This window comes from Rhipicephalus microplus, chromosome 2, assembly GCF_043290135.1.
Source record: "Rhipicephalus microplus isolate Deutch F79 chromosome 2, USDA_Rmic, whole genome shotgun sequence".
NCBI classification, from domain to species: domain Eukaryota; kingdom Metazoa; phylum Arthropoda; class Arachnida; order Ixodida; family Ixodidae; genus Rhipicephalus; species Rhipicephalus microplus.
The window spans coordinates 292,743,041-292,763,782 of record NC_134701.1 but is presented as its reverse complement, the minus strand read 5'-3'; the positions used below and the strand labels follow the sequence as shown (position 1 = coordinate 292,763,782).

Genomic DNA, 20,742 nt, shown 5'->3' with positions numbered 1-20,742 from the left:
TCTTCGCTTCCATAGTTACACTGTAACTACTTTCAAGTTTCGCTGTTCGTATATTCAGTTAATGTCCTACCAACTTGTCCAAGTTTCCACGCTTCATGACAACGAGAACCTGCCAAGTTTATGTAAGACCGCACACTGGCAGCAAAGGTGAAAGCTTTCATTATAAAGCCCTAAAAGTATTAAATTTATGGGCGAGATAGCAAACGCAAATCTGTAGCAAGCCCAATAACGACTGCGCTTTTTCTGACGGGAAACCATTGAAAAAGGGAGTGTATGACGAAACTCTAAGCGCAGTTGAGGACGGGTCGCAGGTGCCATGTTGAGCCGCACGCGGTCGGCAGCAAGTGGCTGGAGCCACACTGGCCACGGTAGTGTACTGTAGTCGCGCCAGTGCAAAGATCATCTGTCGCCTAGGCAACCGCCCTCTCCCTCACTAGGGGAGCCTGCGTAGCGTGCTGCGGTCTTTATAGGAGCTAAGCTCCTTAGGATTGCACTCCGCAGTCACCATTGAAGCTCCGTCCAACATAAATGGGGTGCCGGCGCAAAAAGACAATGAAACGATTCATAATGTCAAACACCTTCTCAGGCACTCGGCCTGCCAAGTAAAACGACAGGTGCACACTCCGGCTGCAGCGAAATGCATTCCTGCACTGAAAGCGGGAGCCCTCTTTCTTTGCCTCTGCCCTCTCCCCTCAAGATGGCCAACGCATGCAACCAATGCTTCGCCCTGTCGTCTGCCCAGTGGTTGGTACGTTGCTTGGGCTGGCTCGCTTGCTCGCGCTGTGCTGTGCGTGAAGGACACTCAGTCGCTGAATCGTTCCCGCCACCGAGCGCCCCACCCTCGCGCCTTCATGTAAGCCAGTAGCGAGATCACGCACATAGTTGTTTGCGTCTAATTTCTGAGGAGCTTCGCTCATTGGTTGTATTCGTACACTGAACAGCTGCTAGTCTTCTCTTTTTTCTCTCCATTCTTCATTTGTTCACTCTGCGTCACCTCCTTCTCTGTAAAGACCTCGTCATGTGCTGCCCAGCGGTGCATCAAGTGCATCTGCTTTCAGAAGAGCACTCGCTATGCACTTGTCACAAAGATTTCCTGGCAAATGCATTGTAACTGGTCTTTCATCTTGGGGTACGGCACAATAAGTGGTATGCATATATGTGGGGTTTTATGGAAGAATAGACGGGAGTTTAAAAAGATCGTATTGTATCCGGTCCTCCACTCTGAGCATTTACACTGTAAGTGGTCTGTCTGCACTGTATATGGGGTCATTCCACATCAAATGTCCCAGTCATTTTGGCGACCATCTCAAATGTACTTAAAAAAAATCGTGCCTGAAAACAGTGAATAGGAGACAGCAAAATTTTTGGTCAAGTAAGTGACTTCTGAACTTCTCAAAATATTGTCTGGATATTGTTTGGGAAAAAATTTATTTTAAAAGTAGTGCTCCTTCTGTATATACCAATTATGGTCTACATATCAAGTGAAGGAGCTTGTGTAAGGTGTTTGAAGCTCAATAATACTAGCACAATTTATCTGCCACATATGCCTCCAAGAATTTACCCAAATTGCGTTTGCATTTTTTTCTATTGCAATACTGCAGTTTGTATGAATATCTGAGCAATGAGCACTTACCACACATAATGTGTACTTACCATAAAAAGTTATTTCTAGACATCTCAAGCGGCTCGATTTCAAAAGAAAAAAAATCACGAATTTCACAAAACTATTATTTTTGTCCACATTTAGACGCAACTTGCACCATGTGGTGGTCCAAATAAAAATTGGCTTTACACCTAAATCAAAAGCAAGTAAACAATTCTTTTTATATGGCAAGTTTTATCATTACAATTTTTGTTTTAGGGATGAAAATAATTTTTGAAGTTTTCCGTTGATGGCAATGGGGGACACCAAGGGGGAAGCTGTCGTATGACCAAATGGGAAGATGACCGTCAATGGAAAACTTCAAATTATTTTCTTCCTTAAAACAAAAATTGTAATGATAAAACTTGCCATACGAAAATAACTGGTTATTTGCTTTCAATGTAAGTGTAAAGCTAATTTATAATTGGACCATCGCATAGTCGGTTCCTACGTGGGAGACGCCCACTAAATGCATCCTGCAGGACTGAAATAAAGTTTTTTCATGCCATTCCATAGTGCGAATTGCATCCCAATCTGTACAAAAATGACAATTTTGTGATTTTTTCTCTTGAATCTGAGCAGCTTGAGGGATTTTGAAGTATTTTTTACGAAAAATATACCTTCTGCGAACTAAGTATTCATTGCTCAGATATTCATGCAAAGTGCAGTATTGCAATAGAAGAAATGCAAACAAAAAACAATTCAGCTAAATTCTCGAAGACGTATGTGCCAGTAAAGTTGCACTGATTTTACTGAGCTTTAAAGACCTTACACAAGCCCCTTCACTTAAAGTGTACACCAAATTTAGAATAAAAAAAAAAGGAGCGGTACTTTTGAACTACATTTTTTGCCGAAAACACCCAGACAACATTTTGAAAAGTTCAGAAGTCATCCACGTAACCAACATTTTTTTTGAACTCTGAAATAATTCTAGCAATTCACTGTTTTCAACACGGTGAATCAACATGATTTTTTTATCATTTGAGATGGTTACCAAATTGGCCGGGTCATTTGCTGTGGAATGACCCTATATGTCAGGCTGGAAACTTATGAAATTACCTGAAGCGAAGTGAGAATACTTTGGGGCATATAGAAAAGTTGATTGCCTAGCAGCAGTCATGTGCGCAGTGCCATTGTTCTGAAAGGTTGTTGTCAGGAAGAACTTTCTGTTTGTGTGCAGGGCGGAACATCTATCGATTGCTTTTCCGGCCACGAGCAGTTGAACGCAATGACCTGTTCTTGCCCAACCGGATGGCGTACGTCATCGAGTTGGATGATGAATATGCCGACAGTGACATTCCCACAACTCTCATTCGCAGCAAGAAGGACTGCCCAAACCTGGAGGCAATTGCTTCTCACTTATTTGTTGTTGACAAATGAGCTTTGGTTTGTCTTTTTAAACAAACCTTCCATGTCACAGATGAGCTGGGTATGCTTGCGCATTTCTGGGGGAAAAAAAAAAATTGTAGTCTTCATGGCCTTGTTGGTATGACATGTTAAAGTTGAGCACAGCCCTGAAACGACGAGGATGAGACAGGGAGGGAAAACACACACAGAAGTGCCAATTTTCAACAGTTGAAAGTCGAATCACTGGATATATACATGAAAATGGCAAACTTTAAGGCATGTGCAAACGTGGTGGCATCAAGAAATCAATTGTTTTCTGAATAACGATAGGGAACTGACGCATTCTTAGCCTATCTTTTGTATTGACTATGATCAACTGCATAGGTAGTTTCATCATGCATACAACCATAGTCGCTTAACAGCTGCCTGCTCCGTTTAATGTAGAGCCTGCCCCACCTCGATAAAAGAAAGGCCACCCAGCGGAGTGGCCACTGCAGGCGATGCTGGAATTTTGTCTTCGCAGTTATGACGCAGCTGAAAGGCCCACTCCTTTTAGACAATACTTGTATTTTCTTTTGTCATACAATTATATAGTATAAATTGACTTAAGCTTGGAACTTTGAGAATGTTTTGGTAACGAAGGCAGGGTGCATACAAAAAGTAAACAATCTCACATTCACCTGGTGGCACAGTGTGCCCGCAGACGACGTGCATAGATTATTTTGTCACTGCAAAGTTTCTTTGGTTGGTCCAACAGGCCTCGTATAAACATTAAGAAAACTGATGTGACTGTGATGTGCTGTAGAGAGACTTAAGATATTAACAGAGTAATACTGAATGGGGTCATTCCAAGTAAAATGTCCCAGCCCAAAATTAGACGACCAACGATTCTGCTGAAAAAAATGACAGCATATTCACAGGGTGAGTGATGAAGAGCGGAGCGAAGCTGGGTCCGCACGCCGCTGCTGCGCTGCTTCAACCTCTTGTTCTCGTACGCCGGGATCTTGTCGGCGCTGCCGCGCAGCTTCACAGCATGCTTCTGCCTCGTGCACTCGCACATCGGGGTTCCGTCTTCAAGCGGGAGCAGCTGCTGCCTTGCGCGAACGCTGCTCTGCAGCCTTGTCGATCTGCCGACAACCTTCTGAACGTGCAGGCAGAATAGCCGGTTCAAGAACTAATGAGAGGTGGCTACATATGATTTCGACGGGACGTTCAGCCCACGCCTTAAAGGGACACTAAAGTGAAATAACAATTTACGTCAGAATTGAAGGTCAATGTATGACGTCTAAAACCACAATATTATCAACAGCAGTGCCATACTTATTGAGAAATTAAAGTAAATGCACAAGAACACAAGCGCCGCAGTAGGACATTTTCATAATAATCCTGATGACATCAGATGGACCACCTACAATTAATCACTAGTAATTGATCTAACTGCACTAAATAAAGATTGTTCTATGCATTAAAAGATGCAATAAAATGCTGCTGGTTCGTTTCTGTTTGATTGTTACTATGGGCAATGGGGCGAGTAATTCAAAAACTTACTTTTCGCGTGGTTACACGAGACAGGTGGTACCATCTAGCCGGGCGCAGTTGAAACAGAAGTACCTGCGATCTCGAAGTTAGTGGTGGGAAATTGATCAATGGCCGTTGCTTCTGCGGTGGTTCCTCTGCTTTCGCTCTGCTGCTACTAGCGCAGTAAAGCCGGCCAACGTTGTGCACGGCAACAGTGACGTGAGACGGTCCAGTCGATCCGCTTCTTAAGGCGGGTAATTTGAAGTGAACTAACCCGATGTGGACTACTAAAACATGATTTTATTTCAAAATAGGCCCTTCCTTGACACAAAAGTAACACTACGAAGTTTCTGGACCACCATTTAAACAATCAACGTCGACTTAATAGTTGACTTCAGTGTCCCTTTAAGGAGCTTCACTTTTAAAAAAAATTTAGCTGAATGGTAACTGCATGGGAGTAATTTTAGTGAAGTTTATTTGTTAAAAAAAAATTGTGTGGTCACGTGACCACTTCTCGAATGTGCTGGTGAAAAGGAAACGTTAGGTGGGATTCAATTATGTATATAAAAACCTTCAAACTGGGTACGGCGAGACATTTGGTTTTAAAGCATCATGTCATTATGATTCTTTCATGTGACGTCGCAACTTTCATCCAAGTAATAAGTAATCATCGAATGGTAGCTACAGTGTTGGAGTATGTAATGGGGCATTCTATGGCTTGTTTTTGACTGCTCAATGAAGTTTGTTGCATTGGTTGCATTCTCTTGTGGTCTGAAGATGGCGTTTCTATTCTTTCAGAGCCACACCACCCTCACCACCAACGACATTGTGATCAATAAGCTGACCCAGATCCTGTCGTACCTGCGCCAAGGAATGCACAATCGTAAGGGCAAAAAGAAAGGCAAGGGGATTGACAAGCCATCTGGCAAAGTGGAAGTGGCACCAGATGATGTGTAAGCACATGCTTCTGCATAACAAGAATGACCGAGAAAAAAAATGTGAAGGCCTCTGTAAGGAAGTTTGAATGACATTGGAGGTGTAGTGCCAGCATTCATTGCTTGTAGCAGCAGCTCTGCAAGCAAGTTATATGTCTGGTGATTCGACACCACGGCTCCTTGTCAGGACTATGGTTCAGTGCTGTGCATGGGCGTATGCAGGAATGGGTTGGCATGTGCAAGTGTTTCTCTCGCGTCGAGAGACAACACAGCTGCCGTGTGTTGCGAGCTGTACAGAGGCAGCTGTGTGAAACTCACTGCGAGCATTCCCATTGCCAGTGTGGGTCAGTGATAGTGAGGGGCAGCACAGCAGGCAACAGGGCCACAAGCCAGGGGTGAATCTGCTTTATATGTGCTGCTTGTACGCTGGTGTGGCGATTTTTGCTTATTGTCATACACTCATATTGACGTATTACTGCTAAAGCAGGGCGAGAGAGAGACACTGTGGGAAATGTCCGCATGTTATAATGTCTGGCATGCTATAGTAAAACTACTGGGCAGCTTTTTTGGTGCCGAGTTCAGATGATGAGAGGTTGGTTTGTTCCATTCTTGGGCAGTGCAAAAACATACAACAGCATGCGTGCACACACACACTCACACACACACACTCTCACACACACACACAAACAAGTGCTGGTTGAACTACTGAAAGGGGTATTTGAAGGAAGGCAGAACTTTTTTCCATGTGTATTTTACGCATGTGCACTGGCCGAAAATGGGTAGGGTCGTACTCACCAGCTTTTTAAATCTGCTACAGTTACCTTTGAGTCAAGCAATGAATTCATGCATGAAATGAACGGAAGTGTTGGAAGAAACTAATATGAAGAGTGAGTTGTGCTTGCCAGACATGTCATGACTTAAGGGGACAGACTGGTCTTTGGGACCAAAAAGTGACAAAAAAGTTCATTTTCCAAAATTGACATATTTAGTTTCCGCAAGTATTATCTCTCTAGAAATTTTAACACACCAGGAAGTGGTAATTTTTTTGTAATGTCATTCTAACTGTCCAGATTCTTGGTGCTGTTAGCATGCATAACTTGCCAAAAAAATGGGGAACAGACTTCAAGGCTTCTTTATAATTTGCCGGCACCTGCATTAGAAGCTCTGCTACAAATTTATAGCCCCTTTATGAGGGTTGCAAAACATGGGCACCATGATTGTTGCTTTTCGAAGAAGCTGTGTGTCTTCAGTTTTTTTCAATTTTCTCAAAAAAAGTAAATTTACGACTGTTCAATTTCAAGGCCTCAATATTTCTGCAGCTAGGGCAGGTACTACTATAATTATTTTTGTAATGGAAACCTGTATGTGTGTAGAGTGCAAGTATGGGAGCAGAATTTAGAGCACAAGCCTTTTTAATTAATTACTCATCAAAATTGTAACACGATTTCAATTGCTTTTGAAAATGTATAGTTAATTTTGCTGTAATATAACCAAGAAAAGCCTAAAACAAATACTTTTGCATAATTTCTATATATAGTCATTAGTCTGTGTAGGGATATCTTAAATATCACTTTTTATTAAGCACTTTTTTTTCTATGGCGTCCTTAAACAATAGGGGGTGAACTTAAGTTATCTCAGGAACAAGAAGAGTTACACGAAAACTAATTAAATATTTGAAATGAGCAGGAAAAACTGCATAATTTTGGGCAGTTTGATCAAGATCACTGAAAAAATAAACAAAAAAATGTCTAAGACCAGTCTGCCCCCTTAATTGGATGGCATAGTAATGCACTAGTGGATCCATAGATTCCCACAGAAGAGAAAACAAGTTACTCTTTCATCCAAAATCATGCACAGGGAGTTCTTGATTAGTGGGAGTCCAGCACGTTAGATGAGAGGGGGAATTCACAGTGAATGTGAAAAAATGAAAATGAAGCATTGACGTGCTGCTCTAAACAGGCTGCTTTTGGTCTGTGGCTTCAAAGGGTGACAAGTGCGACATATCAAGGACCTTGGGCAACTATCATTGTCGAACAGCTGCGCAGTTGTAATTTGGCGAATTAACTGTTTTGCTGCTATAATAAAAAAAGCAAAGCTTGCCAACATTATCGAAATTTTTTCCCACTCAATTCGTAGAGGCCTCCTCTCCCTTATAAAAAAAATGGTGTGATTCTCGCAATTCAGTGGGGTTCCTTTATTTTGCTGATCGTGTAAAAAGAAAGATAACTCGAAGGCAGCTTCACCACTAGGCAACGCCAGTCGAGCCCACATATAACGGCCCCGCTTAAAACGAATAATATTCGCATGACCGTGAAAATATACATTGGTTCAATGGCACAAAATCGCACTTACAAACGTCTCCGAGCGCTGCTGATCGGTTACAGCGAACGGAGTCGGTGCTCTGCCGACATCTCGGGAAACAACTTTCGACCGCCGTTCAGCCATCGGCGAGGTGCCCATACATTCTTATTGTTGAATGCCAACCCTGCCTCCGCACCCCTCTCGTTGCCGCTCTCCCCGACCGCCTTTTGTTACACACCCCTCCGTCCTTTGTCCCCCCACTACTCTGAGCACCTCGCATCGCCAGACGTGGCCCGTGTTTTCACACTGGCACCCATCTTTTGAAGACTGGTCGGCCATCTCCCCTGTTTTTGATCGCTGGTACTGTGTCGTTGGCGTCACCGGCCTGGAGTGACCAGACCATTTTGCAACATCGTCGGCCACCGACTGTATCAGATCGTCTGCGTCTAGTGCACGCGTGTACACTACCCCACTGACTCTGATAATTTGCAATTCGTTTTGTGTTTAGGACTTGTTTTCGCTCACTGCGTACTCAAGTTGGCATGCCTTCCGCGTGCGTGCGGAAGCGCGAAAACGGCTGTTAATTTGGGCGGAATGAATTGTAAAATATCAAAGTTTGTGAGACACTTGCGATCGGCGGCACTTCTTCAAACCCCCAAAATTACCCTGCAGTTTTCAGGACCTGAACAGCTGCTATTCCACGAAAAGCCTTCCTGGTGACAATCAAGACATACATTTAGAATACGAGGACCTGACCACTTCTGCGAGCACATCGTAAGGAGAAACGTGAAACTTTCATGTAGTATGTGGACACCTAAGCCCGGAGCGTTTCCTCAGATTTTCCCGAATATTCTTGCACAGTTGTATAAACCAGCAACATTGAAGAGCTAAAGGAAACCACCGAAACTTGGAGAAACCGCAAATTTCGAGGGCCGTGTGTCTGCAAGTGGTGGCTATGTGTCGAAGTTAACATAAAAAACAGCGATGTTGACGCAGCTACTGCCGTCCCCTCCAATCCTGAGTTGTGTCTAGAGGTAGCAACTTGGTTCCCTGTATTACAAGACCGAACAATGTCCTAATTCTGGAAGGCCGAGCTTATCCAGGCAGAAGTTTTCTTTTTTTCAAATTCGCTCTTTGTGCTGCGCTGAAAGCTTCAAAGCAAAGTCAGCCAGAGAGTTGCGCTATGGAGCCGAGTGACTGATTACTTGCCTGCTCCTTAAAATATCGAGGCCTGCTGCTGCTTATAGGTTGATGTCAAAAGTGAACATGCTGCCTCTGCCGACATTTTCAAGCCTTATACAAATAAATTATCGAGGGAATGCTTTGCAAATTTAGGTTCAGAGAGGTTTCGGTCAGCAACATCAGTTGTTGTGCTGGAGAAAGGCCGGTCATCAGTTAGTCCACTTGACTGTGTGGGAATTGAGGCTAGCCCGCTGCCTTTGCGCGGGCTTTGCCGCCTTTTCTGCTGTTCTCATGTCCCGACATGTCTGCCCTCCTTTGCTGTCTGCCGTGGTGGGTGAGCGGAGTGACGTTTAACTCCCTCACCCGGTAGCGGATGTTGACTGTGGCGCCGCGCGCGGGGACTCCCGAGAGGTTTTCGCGCGCTGCGTTGGGAGCGGTCAGTACTCTCCGGGACAGCAAACGGTGAGCCACGCAATCTTTTCCGTCCGTCGACTCCCGTTGCTCGAGGCTCGTCGGACTTCGCTGACGGCGCCTCGCGCCCGAGGCGAACGCTCACCTTTTGTTGCCCCACTGCGTACTCACGGCCGAAGGGCGGTACGGTGTCCTAGTGCGTGGCCTAGCTATGCCGACCCGTCTCCCTCCGAGGCCAACGCGAGCGCCTTTGCCCTCGCTTGAGCAACCGGGCCGTGGTCCCGGTGTCTCCGTGGATCACCTTTACCGCGGAGACGTGCTCGTGGCACCCTGTGTAGTACTTTGGTGCTCGTGGCGTGGATAAGCCTATTTGCTTTCCCGCCGCGCCTTTGCAACGGGCTGTACTGCGTTTGGTGTTGCCACAATAAAGTGTTGCGACTTTGAGCAGTATCGTGTTCTCGCCACGGCGACGGTTAACGCGTGCCCTGCGGCTCGCTAAGACCGGACCCATGCTGGTGGTCGTACTCCTTCGGGATACGTGTACACCACAACTGGTACAACCTTTGGAAAGCCGTGTTTTCACTTTCCGAATGTCGTTCTACACTCAAAAACTGTGGCCCCATTAACCGTCTTCTTAGTTTTTAGTAGACGAGCGTAATTTTTCGTGAAGCTTCGTTGGTCTTGTAGATTTTACTTTTTTTTTTCTCCTACTGAGCTCACCGGTTCTTCCTTGTGTTCTCGCATGGTGGGTATAAGTCTTTCCTGGACAGCCCAAAAGTGATCCTCCACACGTCCCAAATCTTCAGGGCTGATGTTGCGGTCGAAATCGAAGGGAATTGGCCGCTATGACAGCTGGTGTGTATCTCAGGTGATCAATATAACTGAGAAAAGTTAATATCATCTGCAAGCTCGTGAGTTTCAGCTGGCTTCCCAAACCATGTTCGCTGTATGCACACGAGAGAACAAGCTTCCCCCTAACTGAGCAAGTATTTTGTTACCACCACTGCCTCTTCGATTTCGAGGATACCTTTGTTTTGAACAACTTTAAAAGAAAAAAAAAGAACATCCTGGATAAGCTCGACATTTCTGGATTGAAACTTTCTTCGGTCTTGTACTGCAGGCAACCAAGTACCTACCTCTGAACATAACTCTGGATCGGAGGGCACGCCAGTAGTTTCATCAACATAGCAGTACTCCATGTTAACGTCAGACACATCGCCACCAACGGCCGACACACGGCCCTGGAAATTCACGGTTTTTTCTAGTTTCGGGGGATCCCTTTTGCGCTTTAATCCCATTAATTTAGCCAAGTGTGCAGGAATATTCGAAAAATTTTGAGAAACAGCACTGTGCTCTAATGCCAACGTACCACAATGAATTTTGAGAACGTTTCCTCCTACTATGTGCTCGCAGCAAGACTTTAGGTCCTCGGATTCAAAATGTAGGTCTTGACTGTCACCTGGAAGGCTTCTCGTGGAATAGCTTCGTATCCCGGCTGCGGCGGCTGCATTTACGATGGAGGCGGAAATGTTGTAGGCCCGTGTGCTCAGATTTGGGTGCACGTTAAAGAACCCCAGGTGGTCGAAATTTCCGGAGCCCTCCACTACGGCGTTTCTCATAATCATATGGTGGTTTTGGGACGTTAAACCCCACATATCAGTTCTCGTGGAATAGCAGCTGTCCAAACCTTGAGAACTGCAAAATTGTTTGGAGTTTAAACAGGTGCCGCTGATCACAAGTGTTTTCCTCGGAGGCATAGCAACTTCGACAGCCCAGCGTGCTACAGGTTGGCATGTTTACTATGTTAAACTGCTAATTCACTCAAGCATGCTTGATCGTCGTGTCAAGTGTGAGACACAAAATGTGAAAGAGCTTTTCCAAATAAAAGTTATTTAATTACTGGCTGTATGTCATATATCAAACTGTGTTCTATTTTTTCTTGAATTAGTCTTCCATAACTTAAGAAGCCCTAACTCCTGATAATTTCAGCTGCAATCCAAGGAGTTTGTGTATGAAATGCATCTTTACATAAAATTTATACCATATATGTCAGCTGTCCCAGCATGAGGCTTGCAAGCTCACTGATATAAAGCACAGCAAGATTGTGGCGCTGTGGGGCCTGTCTATTTTTCTATAGCTGTTCAAAAAAAAAAAAAAAGCGTAGCCGTTTCTAAATATGTTCTTACACGCAATTTACACAATGTGTAATTATGACAGGCTCTTTCGCTTAGAATCGTTCGCAACCTGAAGGCGCATATGAACCCCATTTATTGCAGAGGCGCAGGCAGAATTGTTTTTCGGGGGGGTAGGAGCACGTCCTTGATCTGAAGAGCGTGCTGGACAGATAAGTGTGGTCGAGGGTCACTTTTTGCTCTGTAAACAAGAGCGAAAAGATTTTTTGGGGGGTGGGGTGGGGGGGAAAGAACGGCAATGGCGTGCCACCTGCTGGCCAGACCACTAAGTCATTGCAGGCAAAGAAATAATCATACATCTCTTGGGTACAGGCGCGGCTCTTATTTATCACTAAGTAGTATTCCTTCGACCCTCATCAGGCTGCTTTAACTACAATCCACGTATTTGGAAACGAATTTCCTGCTGTTTCGCATGCAGAAGTAGCAGACGATGCTCCTGCGCTAATCCCAAAACGACAGCACCGCCGACGCTGCGCGAGAAACGGAAGGGGGCCGCTCTTCGCGGCTGCAACCACACGCACTTTCCCAACTGACAGTATCCAAAAACACTGGATAAAACACCACAGTACAAAAAAAAATTTTATGGCCCGACATAATAATCTGCTGGCTTGCCATCTGTGGCATCGCACTGCTAAGCAAGAGGTCTCATAAGAGATTCCTGACCACAGTGTCCACATTTCAAAGTAAATGAAGTGCAGTGATATGTGTGTGCGTCTTTAAATTTAGGTGGATGTTCAAGAACTCCCGGTAGTCAGAATAATCTGGTGTCCCACTCTACAGCACAACTGAAAATCATACTTTGTATTTTGGCATGTGAAAGCCCGGAAAGTAGAATGTCTTTACAAGTGCAGAACTTTTATTGTCATTAGCAATGGCATTCAACTTATGAGCTGGCATAGTTTTCCAGGCAGTAATATAACTTAGGAAAAATAAAACTGTGCAGAAAAAGCTGGACACACAAAAAAATGCAAAGGGCTTTATTTGTGCTGCTTGTACGCTGGTGTGGCGACTTCTGCTTATTGTCATGTTTACAGTTTTCTGTGCATTGTAGTTATTTGAATTGTATCAGATGGCATAAAAATTCGAAATAACCATGTTTGGGCATAATTGTCATGTCGCTCACCCTCATGAATCGGTTGTACATGTGGATGACACTTGTCTGTGCTGCAGCATTTTTGAAGACGCTGGCGAGTACGTGCCCGAGGTGAGCACAGAAGGCGGCAAGCATGGCAGCCGGAGGGAGGGCGAGCGTGACCGAGAGCGCAAGCGATCATCCTACTTCGAGAAGCCCAGCTTGGAAGATGAGAGAGCGGCAACACGCAGCAGTGGCAGCAGTGGACACCGCAGTCATGACACACGTTGGTCCAGTGCAATCGACGCAGCCGCCCAGCAGCGGGAGGACAGTGGCCGCCTCAAGGCCAAGTTGACCAGCAAGCTGGAACGGGACTTGCCCGAGAGCTATGCAGAGTGCTACCCAGGGTGAGCATGATTGCTACAGCCATAAAAGTCTTCATGACTCCTGAGTACCAAAAAAAGAAAAAATAGGCTAAAAAAAATAGATGGATTATGCAAAATTTTGTTTAAAAAAAAAACACTGGGACGTAAATTTCATTTTTAATAGGTGGAAAGTTAGGATGAAAAAATACTGATAAATATGCATTCTGATTTTCAATGCGGTGATTAGTTAATAGATGATAACCAAAGACCTACAGCATGAGCTTTGTTCACACAGGTTAATTTAGGAAGAGAAATTGAAAACCATCAGGACCCCCGACAGCCAAATTCTTGTTTTTGACATTTATGCCTAAATCGGTACCTTTATGTCTGATAATCCCAATAGTGATTGTAAAGGCCTGACCAGCTTTTGCAATCGCTTCAAAACGACTACTCGTAAGAAGCTAGCGCCCCCTTCCAATGCTGAGCCATAAGATCACATGCTTTCAAGCTTTGGTGAGGTTGAATATAGGACCTGTTTGTCGGAAAGGATGAGACATGGGTGTTGGTGATGCACCAGGCATGTTCTTTGAAATGGCATGCCTGCCGAACACAGTCTTCTAGACTAATAAGGGTGTATCCTCATAAAGAAAGCAGAAAACGTGCTTTGTTGTGGAACTTAAAAAGCCACTGGCTGAAGTTGCCAGTACCCGAAAACAGGGGGTTGAGGGTGAGGTACTCTAGCCTTGATCAGGCACCAGTTATTGTGACAACACTCGCTTTACTCATGGAACATCACTTGAGGTGCCCAAACCCACTCCATACTAATAGCGATGTCATCATTTGCAGCCAACTCATATGAGCGGTCATATGTATGTTAACGCCAAAATAAATTATCTTTCACATTGCAAAAAATGTCAAAAATCACACTTTCTAACTTCCTTTTCTCATTTCAAAATATTTCTACTGAAAGCTAGAGCTGTGCAAATAGAAAAATTTTGGTTTTGAAGTGAATTTAAATGAGTGAGCATAATTTAAGTGAGCAAAAGTACCGTAAACACCCGCGTATAATACGAACTCGAATGTAATATGAGGCCAATTTTTAGAGGTGCGAAATGACAAAAAAAATTTAACCCGCGTATAAAACGACGTAGGAAAGGTCGCCGAAAACACATTTATTGATCACACATCCGCCATGTCAATCACTGTTGCCTTCAACTGCGCTTTCGTCAAACATTTCATTGTCAGACAAATCTTTAAAAATGTGCTCGTCTTCTGTACCATCGAGGGCATTAGAGATGTTGCAATTCTTTAAGGAACGACGCACAAGGTCCTCTGGGATGCTTGCCCAAGCGTCCACGATCCATTTGCATAGCCACACAGACTTTACCCAGTATAGAACAAAGTCTTCGTTCATCCAGCCTTTATCGTGACATCTCTCGATGACATTCTTTGGCAGCTCTTCTCCATTCAGCATTGTCTTGTGCTTGAGGATGACATAAGGTGGGTGCTTGTGGCTGTCTGCCGTGCATGATAACGTGACTGTGACACGCGTTTTTTCATTGCTGGTGGTACGGACACTAACTTGTTTCGAGCCCTTCTCGTGAACTCTAAGGGGCGATGGCATGTCCAGGTAAAGTGGCATTTGATTGGAATGGCCGATTTGTACCAGCTGGAAGTTCTGCGACCTGCGCAATGTAACCACATGGCGTTGAAATGAGATAAGCTCTTCAAAGGCTTCAGGGAGCTTCTGAGAAACGGAGGTTCGCCGGCGCAGGGAAAATCCGGCTCCGCACATGTAACAGCAGATCTAGTACTTGCTGGCTTCAAAGTCTGAGCTCAACATCCCCTTTCCTCTCGCCAGCTCCTTCGCTTTCATCTGCATCAGCTCCATGTTGACTGGCACGTGCGCCGCCCACTGTTCTTGAATGAACTCTGTCAGTGCAAGTTCAATCTCTGGGAAAGCCCCTTTCTTTGGACTGCGAAAAGTGCTTCTTCCTGTCGTCGCCATCCACGGACACTTTCCTCGGTGATTCCGAATTGTCTTCAGGCCACACTGTTGCCGATTTCCTCGGCAGCTGCGATGACCTTTCTTTCTTTTCAATGCTGCCGAGTAATGGTTTCGGTGCCCTGGCATGTTGCACTTTTGCGAAGCGAGGCACAGAACACAGCGAGGTTCACACATACACATGTCGCTGTCAAGGTACACGCTCTAATAACTCAACAAAGAAAGAAATGGTGCTAGTGCTCACTTTTACCACGCGAGGGCGCGAAGGCAACGAAGCCAAGTCGTAGCCAAGCGACAGTTAGGATACAGAAACTTGAAGCACTAGTTCGTTTTTCAAGCCCCGTCACGGTGGTCTAGTGGCTAAGGTACTCGGCTGCTGACCCGCAGGTCGCGGGATCAAATCCCGGCTGTGGCGGTTGCCTTTCCGATGGAGGCGGAAATGTTGTAGGCCCGTGTACTCAGATTTGGGTGCACGTTAAAGATCCCCAGGTGGTCGAAATTTCCGGAGCCCTCCACTACGACGTCTCTCATAATCATGTGGTGGTTTTGGGACGTTAAACCCCACAAATCAATCAATTAGTTCATTTTTCAAGCAAGTTTTCGTTCCGATTCGCACATAGTACCAAACGGAAATTCGGAACGCTAATATTAGGAAAAAACCTTGCAAATATACCGTATAAACCGGAATATAAGTCGAGATATTTTCAATGAAATATTAACCTAAAGTCGCCCCTCGTCTTATATAGCGGTGTCTAGCCGAAAGTGCACCGCTGTCTGGCAACATGTCGCTTGCATGTGCTTGAGAAGCCGGAGGCTGCCATAACCACATCCAAATCCAATCGCAGGCTGTTTTTTTTCTCTCTGTTTTCTTGTGTTCGTGATTTGCTTCCGATCTGTTCAGAGTTTTTGCTCCGCTTGAAATTGCGCTGCATCTTTAGTGTTTTTTTTTAAATTTCGTTCAGTCAATATGAGTAGCGGTACGAGGAGGCAGTTCTCAGCTTGCTAAACTGAATGTTGTTGAGTTCGCAGTAGCGAACGGGAATATTGCTGCTCAGCGCTGCTTTGGTGTATCGGAAAAAAAGTGTGCGCTATTGGAGGGCGCAGAAAGAGAAGCTGCAGATGTGCGATCTTTGAAAAATGTCGTTTTGTGGACGAAGTGCCATTCATTCGCAGCTGGAGGATAAGCTAGCGCGCTCTGTGCGGGAAGTTCGTGCGCGCTCGCTGCCAGTGACCGTGGATACCATTCGCAAGAAAGCCGTGGAACTCACTCGAGAAGCGAGGCTCACGAAAGAAGAGTTTCGTGCACCAAATTTTTGGGTGCGTCGATTTATGCGATGCAAAGGATTTTCTCTTCGGCGGTGCACATACATTTGTCAGAAGTTGCCCGAGGAGTTCGAGGACAAGCTTATAACTTTCAGCGCTTCGTGAACCGGCTTCTGGAGCAGAACCACTACATGATGGAGTAGATTGGCAACACCGATGAAACCCCCATGTGGTTTGGCATGTCTTCGTCGACCACGATCACGCAGCACGGCGCCAAGGATGTGAAGCTGTTCCACTGGCAACGAGCACTCGCGCTTCACCGTCATGCTGGCATGACTGGCAGATGGTAGAAAGCTTCCGCCCTTCATCATTTTCAAACGCAAAACAATGTTGAAGGAAGTGTTCCCGCCCGGTGTTGTCTTTCGCGTCAACAAAAAGGGACACATGGACGAGGCCATGATGCTCGAATGAATAAGAGTAGTGTGGAACCGTCGGGCAAGTGCACTGCTGCGTCTTCGCAGCATGCTGGTGTTGGATGCGTTTTGTGGTCACTTAACCGACGCTGTGAAATGCGCACTCGGGGACGGGATAATGGACCTCGCCGTGATACCAGGTGGTATGATGTCCACCCTCCAGCCACTCGACGTTGCGCTGAACAAGCCGTTCAAGGACCGGGTGCGGCTGCAGTATCAAGAGTGAATGTCCAGCGACATCCCAGACACCGACGGGCTGCTGCCTACAAAGGCCTCCACTTGTGACTGTTTATGGCTGGGTGCTTTCTGCCTGGCGTTCCTTGCCAGATTCCATGGTGGAAAAGGCTTTCAAGAAATGTTGCTTCAGCAACTCGCTGGATGGCACGGAGGGCGCCACACTGGGAGGCGGCCAGCGACAAACTCTCGTCTTTGGAGGACAGTGGTGCTTCGTCGGATGAATAAGATCCAGTTGCGATGGTGGTTGAGGGGAGCTCCGACGATCGGGGTGAGGTGCACCCAATTCGCGAATAAATGTGGTTCGGCAGTTTTGGGTTGTTTTCCTTTTTTTTCTTTTTTGGTAACCTGAACTTGGGGTGGTCGACCTATATACCCACACGACCTATAGCCCGGTTTATACAGTACGTGGGTGTTTACGGTAATGCTCACAATATTTAGGTTGTAGTGCAAATCGAATAACATATTCTTTGCATAGTTGCTGAATATTCGTTCATGATTTTTCGAATACTTCAAAGTGAAATTAGAGAAAAAAAGGTCGCAGGTGATCCTTAAACACATTATTAAAAGACAGAAACATGGAAGTGTTTCTTTTCACCAGATTAGTGAAGTGCTGGAGGGATGGTGTTCCCTAGCTGTTTTGGTGCAACCTATGTGGTGTCTACTACACTAAACACATGAAAGATAAAGATGCTATTTTCCCCGCCTCAACTTCTGTGGAATCCCAAATGATTTGATGGACAAGGGTATGCTCTCTTTGAATTCTGAGTTGCTAATCTGCCTTGTAGACATAAAAAAACATGAAATTTTGAACGCTGAAAAACCTTAGTTTGATTGCGTCCGACCTTCTGGTTCGAAACTCATTAATTAAAGCCCCACCTCTGCCAGGTACTTCTGAATTTTGAATAGGAGCTTTCGCAAGTCCACGTGTTTACGACTGTATAGAAGCTTTAAAGGCAGCTTTGCCGTAATGCCAGAGTGTGATGCGGTGAAGCATGTGTATCTTCATGTTCGAACCAGTCATGGTTACATTACTAGAAAAAAGTAACTGTGTTACAGTTACTGCATTGACAAAAGTAACTTTTTACAGTTACAGTTACCGAGAAAAAGTAACTTCAACACTTTTCCGTCCCCGAACAAAATAAGGCACGGATTACATGCCAAATGATTGAATTAAGGGCCATACATGTGTTTTCTACCAGGCAGTAAACGCAATCGAAGGGCTTTAGATAGAATTAATTTAATAAAAGTGTACGGTTCAACCATACTTCATGTATGTTTGTGCGTGCATTTGTATGTGTGCATATGTATGCAAGCAAATTCACACCCTAAAACAAGTAACATTGGGGTACCGCAGGGATCAATATTAGGACCTCTCTTATTTTTAATATACATCAATGATCTTTCACAATGCCTAAAATCATCTGACTGTATTCTTTACGCTGACGACACTACTATTTTCTGCTCAGATAACCACCTTGATTCATTAATCTACAAGCTTAACCACGACGCGGACAGCATAGTTACCTGGTGCCGGCAAAATAAACTACAGATAAATGCTACAAAATCTCAGTTCGTCATCTTTTCTTCTAAGCATAGGATTTATTCAGGTTCACCATCTTTAACTTTCGCTTCAAACACACTTTATCCTACTGACAGTGTCATGTTTCTCGGAGTCACATTAGATAAGCACCTAAAATTTGATGAGCATGTTTCATCGTTAACAAAGAAGACAGCTTATGGCATTAGGATATTAATTAAAGTTCGCAATTTTTTCCATATGAACACACTAATATCCCTTTATTACGCTTTCATTCATACGTATATTAATTATTGCATATCATCATGGGGAAACACGTATCCAGTCCATTTATCTCCATTGCAACACACTCAAAATCAGGCTATTCGCATCATGACACATAGCACCTACACATCAGAGGCATTGCCTTTGCTCACCTCTAACGGTATTCTGTCGGTGGGAAAACTACATAAATATTCCCTCGCAATACTAATCCACAAATCCATCAGCGGAAAGCTCCCGTTCCCTATAATCATCAAAAGCCAGTATCCTTACTCTTTGTCAACACGTTTCGCATCCAGCAACAGCTTCTTATTACCGAAACCCAGAACTAATTATGGTAAGTTCACTACTAACTTTTCAGCCACACAGCTATGGAACTCATTACCATGCCATGTTAAAAATATCTCCAATTTCCACGCATTCAAAATCAACCTTCGGAATTATCTGCATTCAGCATAGTCATTTCATCATTTCATCATCTCTGCTTTCTTTTGTAATTTTTAAATAATCCAACGATGTTTCAGTGTTAATTGCTTCTTTTTGAGTGTTTACTTTGTGTACACATCTTTGTTGCGTTAAAGTACTTTTGTTTACTCAGCTCTTATGGGAGGTCCCCTGTACAGTCTCTTGACTTTGGGACCTCCCTCTGTATCAGTAGTAAACCCCATTGTAACCACCATTTGTAACCAATCAATTTCAATAAACTTTCAAACTTTCAAACTTTCAACTTTCAAATTAAAAAATTTCGGGAAGGGTTTGAACTCCCCCTTGCCTCCATGTTAGATGGAGCTTGTTCAATACTGCTGGATGGGGCATAGCTTAGTTCTAAACAGCGCAACAACACTCCTTCAAGTGTGCAGAACAATCTAGCAATGCAAGCATCACTGAGCAAGCTCTCACTACAGATGCTACTCGCCATAATTTCTGTTTGTGTGCAAACCAGCTTCTGCTACACTCTTCGGTGTGGGTGCTCCCAGTGACAGAGGTGAGGGTTTTTAATGAGACTGAGCAGTTTTCTTAAGAACTCATGTTATGGATCATGAATGATGGTCGCGAGTAGGTTAAATTTGAACAGCACATTTATGAAGCAGACTGCTAGTGTCAAGTGTGCTCTCACATGACAAGCCAGCACGTACAACTTGGAAAATGGTGTTCGAACAGGGAGTTTTCAGCCATGCTGAACACTCTGTGCACAAATGGAAGCCTGCAATAATAAGTTAGTTACTTATTTCTCAATACAAGACTAGGAACTTTCCAAGCTGAAAGACCTATAGAGATGCAATGAAAGCAGTGTTCGGGTGTAATATCCAGAGAAGGGCATTTTGTTCGAGGCTGAGGGCATCGCTTTAATAAAGTGCCAGAATGATTCTGGACAAACCACTAAAACAAGTGGGAAACCATCACAAGATTATGACAAAAATGTCTCAAACTCGTGCTGTTATGAAGCGGCCGCACTGAACATCGTGCCGATCACTTGCCCTCCCAATTGAGAAAATGAGCTTAGTGGAGTAAACCATCACATGACTAGCACATCATCGCCAATGTGTCTAGTGGGCAGCTGTTTTCGTTATATGGGGTGACCTGCACATATTTGTTGCTGTTTTCTTCAACATATGAAGTAGCTATCCGTTAGTTAACTGCACATATGGAGCTGTAAGAGAAATAGTGTTGTACGAAGTAGTATTTTCTTTATATTATTCACTGTACAACAAACTTGTGTCTGATAAATGAAGAAAAAAGTTTTATTTCACTAGAGTGAGTAGTTGTACAAGGCATATTTAAATGTATTATTTAAAATTAGGTGATTTGAGGTGCACTTGGTTCTCTATATTTGAAATTCATTTTAAAGTTAAAAATTTCATATTTGTGCACCTAGTTTATTATTGCCTACCTATTCTGCAGTAGGCAAAAGCAGAGAATAGTTGACTGCTCACACAGAAATGTCTTTCATTCACTAGCACCACAGATTCCACCCAAAACTGATTTAACATCTGTTATTTC

At 44.4% G+C, this 20,742-nt stretch overlaps 1 protein-coding gene across 2 annotated transcripts in view; it reads left to right on the top strand.

Annotated features, from left to right (window-relative positions):
• Window positions 1–20,742, top strand: part of beag (IC cytokine homolog beag) — a 72,617-nt gene that overhangs the window by 19,955 nt on the left and 31,920 nt on the right. For both annotated transcript variants that reach the window (XM_075882259.1, XM_075882260.1), the window contains exons 10-12: window positions 2,823–2,986; window positions 5,306–5,460; window positions 12,699–13,007. In XM_075882259.1, coding sequence (XP_075738374.1) covers window positions 2,823–2,986; window positions 5,306–5,460; window positions 12,699–13,007 — 628 coding nt within the window. The remainder of the gene's footprint in view (window positions 1–2,822; window positions 2,987–5,305; window positions 5,461–12,698; window positions 13,008–20,742) is intronic.